The following is a 12704-nucleotide window of genomic DNA, read 5'->3' as shown; positions in this document are numbered from 1 at the left end:
ATAGAATTATAAACACAGACACATACACAAACTAGTGTATGTATAATCAGTAAAATAATCATAAGCTCTCTGAGTTGTACCAGTGTCAGACACACAGTTTTCTTATTGTCCTGTTACTATACAAAATGTTAACATTAGGAGAGGCTGAGTGAATGGTGCATAGGACTCATTGTACATTTCTTTGCAGCCGCTTGTGAATCAATTATTAGAATGAAAAGTTGAAAAACTTCTTGCAGCCTGATTCATACTTTTTTCTGGGTTGAGAAACACATTTAAATGCCTTGGTTTATAGCAAAAGGCAGTTATCACATTCCCCCTTTCCCAACTTTGTTGGGTTTAAAGATTGCATTTCTGTTAATTAGTATTCACACTGTCCTTACAAAATGCTTTATATCAAAACAAAGTTAAGAAGCACAGTATCTATCTCAGACTTGGTATGATCAGGTTAGTACTGAGTCAAGCCTTGTCTGTAACATTAGGAACCCAGTCTTTGGGTGGTTAGGAGCAGAAAATTTGTTCTTAAGGGTACTAAGGTAAAAGAAAAAGCCTCAGCCACCGAGAAATAGAATAGGATCATTGTTGCTGAGTGTTTTGTGTATCAAGATCAGAATAACAGTGATGACAAAATTGTTATTCAGTGTTAAACCTGGAGGGTTATGGGATACAAGTTGTTTTATTTTTACGATGACTGTGCTTTTACTTGAAAAACCTAAATAAATTTTTTTCAGTTAAAACCTATTTATATTACAGGAAATAAATGTTAATATGGAGAACGATTTTAAGACTGAGTCAGCATCATCTGCCTTCTCTCTTCAAAGTTCTTCAGAGACATTGTTTTCTATTCAACTATTAGATTTCAAAACAAGTTTACTGGAAGCATTAGAAGAATTACGTATGAGAAGGGTGAGTTTCTTTTTAAAACATTAAGTCAGAGAACTTGATTTTGTTCATTATTTTTTTGTCTTAAGGAGAGAAAAAGACAACAAAATAGCTTCTTATTTAGAAAAAAGAAATCTAGCCTCGCCAACAGAGTAAAAGAGAGAAGGTCAGATTTAGTCAACATCTGGAGGTGGAAAAGAAGTTATAAACCAAGGTAAAAAATAAAAGAGATTTCATAAGCTAGCTAGCATTGAGTGCCTTGGAATGCATAGTTAGCATTACAGTTGGATACTGTGACTGATTAAAAAAAAAGAACTGCAGTTTCACAGTACAGTTTTGATAGATACTAATGAAATGATTAAATGATTAAATAAACAAATAACATGATTAAGTGACAATAAATATATGTAGTATTTTGACTTCAAATAATAAAATATCCCTGTTTTTAAAAATGATAACCCTGAAATTTTTAGTAAGGGGATATCTAGTATTAAATTGTAAAAGATGTTTGGTTTTAGCAGATTTGTATTGGACAGAAACCCTGAAAAGCATTTCATTTCTGAGACTCTGAATTTGCAGAACAAGTTATCACCTCTGTGTTAGATTTGAGTTGGTAAGATTCTGATATGAAAAAAATAAATTCTTAATCGTTGTAATAATGATCTAGGGATGAAGTAATTAGGACTTACATGTAACTGAGGGTAGATTCTCTCTACCGTAGAGAGAATCAGTAAAATTTGGTGACTTCCTGGAAATAAAGTATAAGTAGGAGTAAAAAAATAACCTGAAACAGTTTTATTTTTATGAACCCTGTTTTAAGATTTTAAAATACTGAAATTTGTTGTCATAATAAGGAAATTTAATTACCATCCTATATATAAAGCTGCTTTCAACCAATGTAACAAAAGTCTATTAAACAAAGAAGAAATTATGCTTTAAAAAATAGGTATCTTGGATAAGTTTTGAAAATAACTTTTTTATAAAACTAGCTTAAAATAGTATCTTTTCTGAATAAAGTCCCCTACTATTATTGTGTTGCTGTTGACTTCTTTTTTTATGTCTGATAATATTTGTCTTATATATTGAGGTGTTCCTATATTAGGTGCATATATATTTATACTTGTTATATCTTCTTTGATCTCTTGATCTATGTAGTGTTGTTCTTTGTCTCTTCTAATAGTCTTACTCTTTATTTTAAAGCCTATTTTGTCTGATATAAGTATTGCTGCTCTGGCCTTCTTTAGGTTTCCGTTTGCATGTAATACCTTTTTCCATCCCCTCACTTTGAGTTTATATGTGTGTCTTTAGATCTGAAGCGAGTCTTTTATAGACGGTGTATATATGGGTCATGTTTCTGTATCCATTCAGCCACTCTGTGTCTTTTGGTTGTAACATTTAGTTCATTACATTTAAGGTAATTATCATTATATATGTTCTTACTGACATTTTGTCAGTTGTTTTGGATTTGGTTTATAAGCCTTTCTTCCTCTTTATTCTTTTGTGATTTGATGACTGTCTTTAGAGTTATGTTTGCATTTCTTTTTCTGGTGTATATCTATTATAGATTTTTGGTTCTGGTTTACTATGAAGTTTTTGTATAGCAATCTATATATATTCATGATTGTTTTAATTTATTCATCTCTCAATTTCAAATGCATTTTTAAAACCCTACATTTATACTCTACTCCCCTAATTATTGCTGTTGTTGATAGCATATTTTGCATCTAATTATTTTGTGTATCCCTTAATTGCTTATTGTGGATATAAATAATTTTGCTACTTTTGTCTTTCAGAACTCTGCTAACTTTGTATGTGGATGATTTCCTACCTTTACTGTTTCTTTCCCTTTACTGATGAGCTTTTTCATTTCCTAATTTTCTTGTTTCCAGTTGTGGCCTCTTCTTTTTTCTCCTAGAGAAGTTCCTCTAACCATTGCTGTAAAGGAGAAGATATTTGCAAGTGATATGACCAATAAGGGGTTAATATCCAAAATATATAAACAGGTCATATAACTCAACATCAGAAAAACAAACAACCTGTTTAAAAATAGGAAGGAGCACTGAGTAGATATTTTTCTAAGGAGGATATGCAGATGGCTAACAGGCACATGAAAATATGCTCAGCGTTGCTAATCATTAGGGAAATGCAAATCAAAACCAAACTGATTCATACCCATCAGAATGGCTGTCATCAAATAGAACACAAACAACAAATGCTGGCAAGGATGTGAAAAAAAGAGAACCCTCATGCACTGTTGGGGAATGTAAATTGACGTAGCCGCAATGGATAACAGTATGGAGATTTCTTGAAGAACTAAAAATAGGACTACTATATGACCCAGCTACTGCACTCCTGGGTATATATTTGAAAGAGCTCAAATGCTAATTCAAATAGATGCATGTACCCCAGTGTTCAGAGAAGCATTATTTAGTTGCCAGGATGTGGAAGCAATCTAAATGTCCATCAGCAGATGAATGGATAAAGAAATTGTGGTGTATACACACACACACACACACACACACGTATACATATCCATCCATCCATTCATTTGTCCATACATGTACAGTGGAATACTAAAAGTGAAAATGTTAGTTGCTCAGTCGAGTCTGACTCTTTGAGACCCCATCGACTGTAGCCCACCAGGCTCCTTTGTTCATGTAATTCTCCAGGCAAGAGTACTGGAGTGGGTAGCCATTTCCTTCTCCAGGGTATCTTCCCAACCAAGGGATTGAACCTAGGTCTCCTGCATTGGAATACTACTACAATACTACAATGCTGCTGCTGCTGCTGCTAAGTCGCTTCAGTCGTGTCCGACTCTGTGCGACCCCATAGACAGCAGCCCACCAGTCTCCCCCATCCCTGGGATTATCCAGGCAAGAACACTAGAGTGGGTTGCCATTTCCTTCTCCAGTGCATGAAAGTGAAAAGTGAAAGTGAAATTGCTCAGTTGTGTCTGACTCCCAGCGACCCCATGGACTTCAGCCTACCAGGCTCCTCCGTCCATAGGATTTTCCAGGCAAGAGTACTGGAGTGGGGTGCCATTGCCTTCTCCGACAATACTACAATGGAATACTACTAATCCATGAAAAATGACATTTTGCTGTTTGCAGCAACATAGATGGAAGGCATTATGCAAAATGAAATGTGGAATCTAAAAATTAAAACAGACTAGCATGTGTGTGAAAGTCGCTCAGTCGTGTCTGAGTCTTTGCAACCCCATGGACTGTATAGTCCATGGAATTCTCTAGGCCAGAATACTGGAGTGGGTAGCCTTTCCCTCTCCAGGGGATCTTCCCAACCCAGGGATTGAACCCAGGTCTCCCGCATTGCAGGTGGATTCTTTACCAGCTGAGCCACAAGGGAAGCCCAAGAATACTGGAATGGGTAGCCTATCCCTTCTCCAGAGGATCTTCCTGACCCAGGAATTGAACTGGGGTCTCCTGCATTGTAGGTGGATTCTTTACCAACTGAGCTATGAGGGAAGCCCAACAGACTAGTGAATAAAACAGAAAAGTTGACTCATGGATAAAGAGAACAAACTAGTGGTTACTAATAGGGATAGGAAAGGGAGGAGGAGAGACATACATGGGTAGGTGAAAAAAAGGATTATTATGAGGTTATGTGAAAAAGACGCTTGCTCCTTGGAAGGAAAGCCATGACAAACCTAGACACTGTATTAAAAAAGCAGAGCTGTCACTTTGCCAGCAAAGGTCCATGTAGTCAAAGCTATGGTTTCTCTAGTAGTCATGTACAGATGTAGTAAGCTGAGCGCTGAAGAATTGGTGCTTTTGAACTGTGGTGCTGGAGAAGACTCTTGAGAGTCCCTTGGACTGCAAAGAGATCAAATCAGTAAATCCTAAGGGAAATCAACCCTGAATATTCATTGGAAGGACTGATGCTGAAGCTGAAACTCTGATACTTTGGCCATCTGATGCGAAGAGCCAATTCACTGGAAAGACCCTGATGCTGGGAAAGATTGAAGGTAAAAGGAGAAGGGGCGGCAGAGGATGATATGGTTAGGTAGCATCACCAACCAGATGGGCATGAATTTGAGCAAACTCCGGGAGATAGTGAAGGACAGGGAAGCCTGGAATGCTGCAGTCCGCGGGTGACAAAGAGTTGGACATGACTTAGCGACTGAACAACAACAACAATGCAAAATCATGTATGTGAAACTTCTGAGAATTGTGAAGCATTGTAGAATTTGAAGAATCTTTCATTTAGTAATAATAATAGAAAGCACAAATGGGAAATCTTAAAAGCAGTCAGAAGTGGGAAAAGATTCATTATTTTCAAAAGAACAATAATACTATTAATAGTGGACTTCTTGATAATAATTGCTCAGTCCAGGAGACAGTGGCATGATACTTTAAAGTGCTTAAAACAATTTTGTTCCCCCCAAAACAGCCTCAAAAATGATATCATGTATTTTGATTAGTATTGAATGAGTTTTTCTAAGCGGAAGAAGTAATTATGTAAGTCTTCATACTAGGCAGTGCATTTGTATGGATCTGATCTGATCTGGAAGAGGCAAGACTATGGGGATGGGAAACAAATCAATAGTTGCCAGGTGTTGAAGGATGGGATAGGGATTATCTATAAATGGAATGCATAAGAGAATTTTGAGGAGTGATGGATTTTTCTGTATGGTACCGTGATGGTAGAAACATTTCTCCATGCTTCTGTCAAAATCCATAAAACTGTACACCACAGTGAACTATACTATATGCAACCTTTATAAAAATTCAACCAGAGTGTGGGGAGAATTTCAGGATATAATATAGACTGTGAAAATGTATATAACTGTTTCACCATTACTTCAGTGAAAGACGTGGGTGGGGAAAGAAGCTGATTTAAGAACTTTAGAGAATGTACTTTGAGTTGATCAGTTCAGTCGCTCAGTCGTGTCCGACTCTTTGCGACCCCAAGGACTGCAGCACTCCAGGCTTCCCTGTCCATCACCAACTCCTGGACCTTGCTCAAACTCACGTCCATTAAGCCCATCCAACCATCTCATCCTCTGTCGTGTTGAGTTGATACTGTAAGGCTGAAGACAAAAATGCTTAAATGTTTGCATTAAACACTCTCTGGTTGGCAGATTTATTTTTCATGGGAGTAATACCGAGACTACTTATAGCTATGCTAGGGTTGAACAAATTAAGCAGGTTATAGAGCTGGGTAGAATTTTTTTCTCTGTTGAAGGAAGAAGTTACAAATAAGTATGTGTTGGGGGAGGCTAGAATGAATTCTGTGGTGTGGAATTAAAGTTGAAGGTATCACTATGAACTCATTTAGTATAAACAGATACAGAAATACAGACATGTATACACATTGGCTAGACTATATACATAGATTTTCTGGCTCTGCTGAAAGGGCATAGAGGTAGCAACACTCCCATAGCAGGAACCATCTATAGTACTCACTTTTTGGTTCTATATGTCATTATCTAATAAAAGGAACCAGGACCCCTTGAAGAAGTGGTTTATTCTAGAGTTGGATATCTTGTAGTGCTGGAAGGTACTTTAAGAAGGTACTTAAAACAGCATGTCAAAAGGGTACAGAAACCAGCCTTAAAGAATTCCCATGAACATAGCTGGAAGAATTTGAGCAACAAAATAAATGATGATAGTATTGGATTGTAACCCAAAGAATAAAATAAATATCCATTGTACCCTACTAACATAAGTGAATGATAAATAAATGAGGGAGATGGGACAAATCTTTTATCGCAATTAATAAATGTAGGAGGAAGGAGAGAAACAGAAACCACCCTTAAAGCATCACAGTAATAATTACTGCAGGCAAGATCCACAGATGAATGCTGAAATTAATGGATGAGACTTTAAGGAGAAATAGAATAGTTGTAGTACCTTTCCCAAATTGTGTAGTAAGTTACTGTGATGGTTTTATACATGTTCACAAATTGCTTGATATTCTTTTCTCTAGGAAGTGGAGATTAATTTCCCTCACCTTGATGGTGGACTAAGTTTTAACAGATAGAAAATATAAAGGGAAAAATAGTTTACTGTGGAGAAACTTGGCAAATACCACCTTCACTAAGTGATTAAGTTTAAGATCCCCAGAAAGAATTGGTGTGGTTCAGTAATTCATTGTGAACATCAGGTACTCATGATATGATGTGATGAGAGGGGAACTTTACTGCTGTGGTATTCTTGAAACATAGTTTAATCATGAAAAAATAGTAGACAAACACGATACGTGGAACATTCTACAAGATAGCTCCTCAGTGTTTGTCAGAGCAAGGTCATAAAAAACAAGAGAGAAATTATTACAGATTGGAGGAGTCTAAGGAAACATGATTAACCATAACATGGTGTCCCGTATTATATCCTGAAACAGATATTGGTGGAAAAACTAGTGAAATGTGAAGAAACCTTATAGTCTAATCAATAATATTCTAACAATGTTATTTTCTTAACTTTGATAAATGTACCCTACTTATGTAAAATTTAAAGTTAGGGAAGCTGGATAAAGGGTATATATGAACTCTACTATCTTTATAAGTCTTCTGTAAGTCTAAAATAATTTCAAAATAAAAAGTTTGTAAAAGGAAATTTAGACTTGGAAACTGCAAGTTCAAGAAATACTATAGTAGAAATCAATATGATTCTTTTCTTTTTAATTTTAAAGAGATAATAAGCAAGCAAAACTATATTTGATCATTCACTTAATATTTCGTGAACACTTATGCCAGGTTTTAGAGAATATAATACCATGTAATAATAAAGGATTACAGAATATATTCTGAGTCTGGACAAGGAAATGTCTCATTTTACTAAGGGGAGTGAGGAAAGCTTCATAGAAGAAATAACTGATGCAGAGATGTTGTGAATGAGTAGGAATTTCGGATCAGTCTTTTCAGGGTTTATCAGTTATGTTGTTCTTTTCAAGGAATTATTTTTCCCCTTTGATTCTCTCTGTTGCATATTTGTTTTGTGTTTTATTACTGTTCACTCTTATCTTTATTATTTCCTTACTTTAATTTGTTCTTTTTGTCTTGAACTTCTAAAGATGGTATTTAGTTGATTAGTTTTCACCTTTGTTCCTTTTCTAATGTACAGCATTTAAGACTAAATTTTTCTCTTAGCGTGCCTTTAGTTGGATCCCACAAATTTATGTAGATTCATTAACTATATTATCTACATCTTTGTTATCATTCAGTTCAGATTGTTATTTATTCTTTGACCCATGCATTATTTAGATGTGTACTACTACTTCTACAAATATTTGAGAGTTTCATTTTACTTTCTATTAACTTTAAAAAATTTTTTTGGATAATTTTATGTCAGATTATAAGCTTTACATAATTTCAGTCACATAATATTTGTGGAACTTTGTTCTCTAGTCAAGCATATAATCAAATTTGCTGAATAGGCCAACAGAGATGAATTCGAAAAAAATATAATATGTATTCTGTGTTTCTTGGGTGCAATATAGAATGACTGTGAATTTGGTCAACTTTGTCAATCTTGTTCAAATCTTCTGTATAATTATTTATTTATTTTTTGTCTGCATTTTCCTTCTCCTTTTTCTTTTTCTGTACATATTTCAGTCTGGTTATTTTTTCCCCTTCCTTTCAGTTAATGAATTTTCAGGTTATGTAGTTTGCTGATTAGGTCGATCTGTTGAGTTCTTAATTTTCCTTCTTATATTTTCAGTCCTAATATTTTCATTTGGTTCTTCTTTTATAACTTTCATTCCTCTGCTGAAATTGATATTGTCATATAGTTTCTTGCATATAGTTTCATATATTTAAAGTCTATATCTATATATAGTATATATATATCTATGAACAGTATGAAAAAGCAAAAAGATATGACTCCAGAATATGAGCCCCCAGGTTGGTAGGTGTCCAATATGCCACTGGGGAAGAGCAGAGAAATAGCTCCAGAACGAATGAAGAGTCTGGGCCAAAGTGGAAATGACACTCAGCTGTGGATGTGTCTGGTGGTGAAAGTAAAATCTGAGGCTATAAAGAACAGTATTGCATAGGAACCTAGAATATTCGGTTCATGAATCAAGATAAATTGGACATGGTCAAGCAGGAGATGGTGTGAGTGAACATTGACATTTGAGGAATCAGTGAACTAAAATGGACAGGAATGGGTGATTTTAATTCAGATGACCATTATATCTAGTAATGTGGGCAAGAATCTCCTAGAAGGATTGGAGTAGCCCTTATAGTCAACAAGAGAGTCTGAAATGCAGTACTTGGGTGCAGTCTCAAAACCAACAGAATGATCTCTGTTCATTTCCAAGGTAAACCATTCAACATCACAGTAATCCAAGTCTATACCCCAACCACTATGGCCAAAGAAGCTGAAGTTGAACAGTTCTCTGAAGACATACAAGACTTTCTAGAACTAACACTAAAAAAAGATATCCTTTTCATCATAGGGGATTGGAATGCACAAGTAGGAAGTCAAAAGATATCTGGAATAACAGGCAAGTTTGGCCTTGGAGTACAAAATGAACCAGCACAAAGGCTAACAGAGTTTTGCCAAGAGAACACATTGGTCATAGCAAACACCCTCTTCCAACAACACAAGAGACGACTGTACACATGGACATCACCAGAGGGCCAGGATTTAAATCTGATTGATTATATTCTTTGCAGCCGAAGATGGAGAAACTCTACAGAGTCAGCAAAAACAAGATCGGGAGCTGACTGTGGCTCATATCATGAGTTTCTTATTTCAAAATTCACGCTTAAATTGAAGAAAGTAGGGAAAACCACTAGGCCATTCAGGTATGACTTAAATCAAATCCCGTATGATTATACAGTAGAGGTGATGAATAGATTCAAGGGATTAAATCTGGTAGACAGAATGCCTGAAGAACTGTGGCTGAAGGTTTGTAACATTGTGTAGGAAGCAGTGACAAGAACCACCCCCAAGAAAAAGAAATGTGAGAAGGCACAATGGTTGTCTGAGGAGGCCTTACGAATAGCTGAAAATTGAAGAGAAACGAAAGGCAGGGGCGAAAGGGAAAGATACACCCAACTGAATGCAGAGTTGCAGAGAATAGCAAAGAGGGATAAGAAAACCTTAAGCGAACAATGCAAAGTAATGGAGAAAAACAATAGAATGGGAAAGACTGGAGATTTCTTCAAGAAAATTGGAGATACCAAGGGAACATTTCATACAAAGATAGGCACAGTAAAGGACAGAAACATCAAGGACCTAAGAGAAGCAGAAGATATTAAGAAGTGGTAACAGAATACACAGAAGAGCTATACAAAAAGTCTTAATGACCCAGATAAGCTTTACTGGTGGCTCAGGTGGTAAAGAATCTCCCTGCATGCAGGAGACATGGGTTCAGTCCCTGGGTCGGGAAGATTCCCTGGAGAAGGAAATGGCAACCCACTCCACTGTTCTTGCCTAGGGAATCCCATGGACACAGGAGCCTGGTGGGTTACAATCCACGGGGTCACAAAGAGTCAGATATGACTTAGCAACTAAACAACGAACTCTGATGGTGTGGTCACTCATCTAGAGCCAAACATCCTGGAATGTGAAGTCAGGTGGGCCTCAGGAAGCATTATTATGAACAAAGCTAGTGTAAGTGATTGAATTCTAGCTGAGCTATTTCAAATCCTAAAAGATGATGCTGTGAAAGTGCTACACTCAATATGCCAGCAAATTTGGAAAACTCAGCAGTGGCCACAGGACTGGAAAAGGTCAGCTTTCATTCCAATCCCAAAGACAGACAGTGCCAAAGAATGTTCAAATTACCACACAGTTGTGCTCATTTTATGTGCTAGCAATGTAATGCTCAAAATCCTTCAAGGTAGGCTTCAGCAGTACATGAACTGAACATGTCTAGATGTACAAGCTGGATTTAGGAAAGGTGAGGAAAAAGAGATCAAGTTGCCAACATCCGTTGGATCACAGAAAAAGCAAGTGAATTCCAGAAAAACATCTACTTCTGTTTCATTGACTATGCTAAAGCCTTTGACTGTGTGAATCAACAACAAACTGTGAAAAAGTCTTAAAGAAATGGGAATACCAGACCACCTTACCTGTCTCCTGAGAAACCTGTATGCAGGTCAAGAAGCAATAGTTAGAATCAGACATGGAACAATGGACTGGTTCAAATTTGGGAAAGGAGTACATCAAGGCTGTCAATGAGTATATTGTCACCCTGCATATTTAACTTATATTAAGAGTACATCATGCAAAATGCCAGGCTGACTCATAAGCTGGAATTAAGATTACTGGGAGAAATATCAACAACCTCAGATATGCAGATGATATAATTCTAATGGAATAAAGCAAAGAGGAACTAAAGAGCTCCTGATAAGAGTGAAAGAAGAGAGTGAAAAATCTGGCTTAAAACTCAACGTTCAAAGAACTAAGATCATGGCATCCAGTCCCACCACTTCATGGAAAATAGATGGAGAAAAAGTGGAAACAATAACAGATTTTATCTTCTTGGGCTCCAAAATCAAATCACTATAGATGGTGACTGCAGCCATGAAATTAAAAGATGCACACTCCTTGGAAGGAAGCTGTGACAAATGTAGACAACATATTAAAAAGCAGAGACATCACTTTGCCAACAAAGGTCCGTATAGCTAAAGTTATGGTTTTTCCAGTAGTAATCTATGGATGTGAGAGTTTGACCGTAAAGAAGGCAAGAATTGATGCTTTCAAGCTGTGGTGCTGGAGAAGACTCTTGAGAGTTACTTGGACAGCAAGGAGATCAAACCAGTCAGTCTTAAAGGATATCCTCTGAATATTCATTGGACTAAAGCTTCAGTACCACCTGATGGGAAGAGCTGACTCGTTGGAAAAAGACCCTGATGCTAGGAAAGATTGAGGGCAGGAGAAGGGAGCAACAAAGGATGAGATGGTTGGATAGCGTCACTGACTCAATAAGGTGTGAGTTTGAGCAAACTCTGAGAGATAGTGAAGGACTGGGAAGCCTGGCATGATGCAGTATATGGGGTTGCAAAGAATTAGACACGACTTAGTGACTGAATAACAACAATACCTATAAACTCGAATATATGGACCCGTAGATCTGTTTCTGTTGTCTCTTTTTTTCCTTCATTTTTGGGTCATTTGATGTTTGGTGGGGTGCAGCCAAAAAAAAAAATAGCAATGATTTGCTAAGGAAATTAGTAGGAAGGAAACTGGGTAATTAATGGTGTAATTCTTGCTGGGATAATCCCATGGACAGAGGAGCCTGGTGGGCCACAGTCCATGGGGTCAAAAAAGTCATACATAACTGACCAGCTGAACATGCGTACAATGTGGTAAATAATATTAAGCAGCATTTCAGTTCCCCGTAAAATTAGATGTGCTGTCATAACCCTTTTGCAGTTATAATGATTTGTAGAATCTGTATCTTAAACTACATGGAAAACTGGGAAAATGAGTGTTATCCACATTGCTGAAAGTAACATTATAATATACTTCTACTGTGTTAGGATTTTGGTATAACTTCTTGCTTTTTATTAAAAATTATTATTTACATTTTATTTGAACTTTTCACTTTTTTTCATTCTTCAGGCAGTTTTCAAAAATCATTAATAAAAATTCTTATTAAATTGTCAATGAGAAAAAAATATGATAAATTTGGTAAGGAAATCCCATATGAAACTTCAATAAAATATCCAAGAATATAGAACCTTAAAAAAGACTTTAAAAACTAAACTTTAAAGTGTTTATTTTTTATTGGCTGCCTTAGGACTACAAGGATTTTATTGTTTTTACAAAAACAATAAAAGAGGAGTAATTTGCTGGTTTATTTACTCTTTATAACCTTTAGAAAGTGACATGCTTTTTTTAAAGTACTTG

General features: G+C 36.3%; 1 protein-coding gene across 2 annotated transcripts in view; it reads left to right on the top strand.

The window, feature by feature from the left end:
- The first annotated feature begins 753 nt into the window (after positions 1 to 753).
- The window catches only part of CCDC73 (coiled-coil domain containing 73), a 112404-nt gene continuing 100453 nt past the window's right edge, over positions 754 to 12704 (top strand). For both annotated transcript variants that reach the window (XM_061381050.1, XM_061381049.1), the window contains exon 1: positions 754 to 903. In XM_061381050.1, coding sequence (XP_061237034.1) covers positions 766 to 903 — 138 coding nt within the window. In that variant the 5' untranslated portion in view covers positions 754 to 765. The remainder of the gene's footprint in view (positions 904 to 12704) is intronic.

This window comes from Bos javanicus, chromosome 15, assembly GCF_032452875.1.
Source record: "Bos javanicus breed banteng chromosome 15, ARS-OSU_banteng_1.0, whole genome shotgun sequence".
Lineage (NCBI taxonomy): Eukaryota > Metazoa > Chordata > Mammalia > Artiodactyla > Bovidae > Bos > Bos javanicus.
The sequence above is the reverse complement of the archived record's forward strand: the minus strand, read 5'-3'. Positions and strand labels throughout refer to the sequence as shown.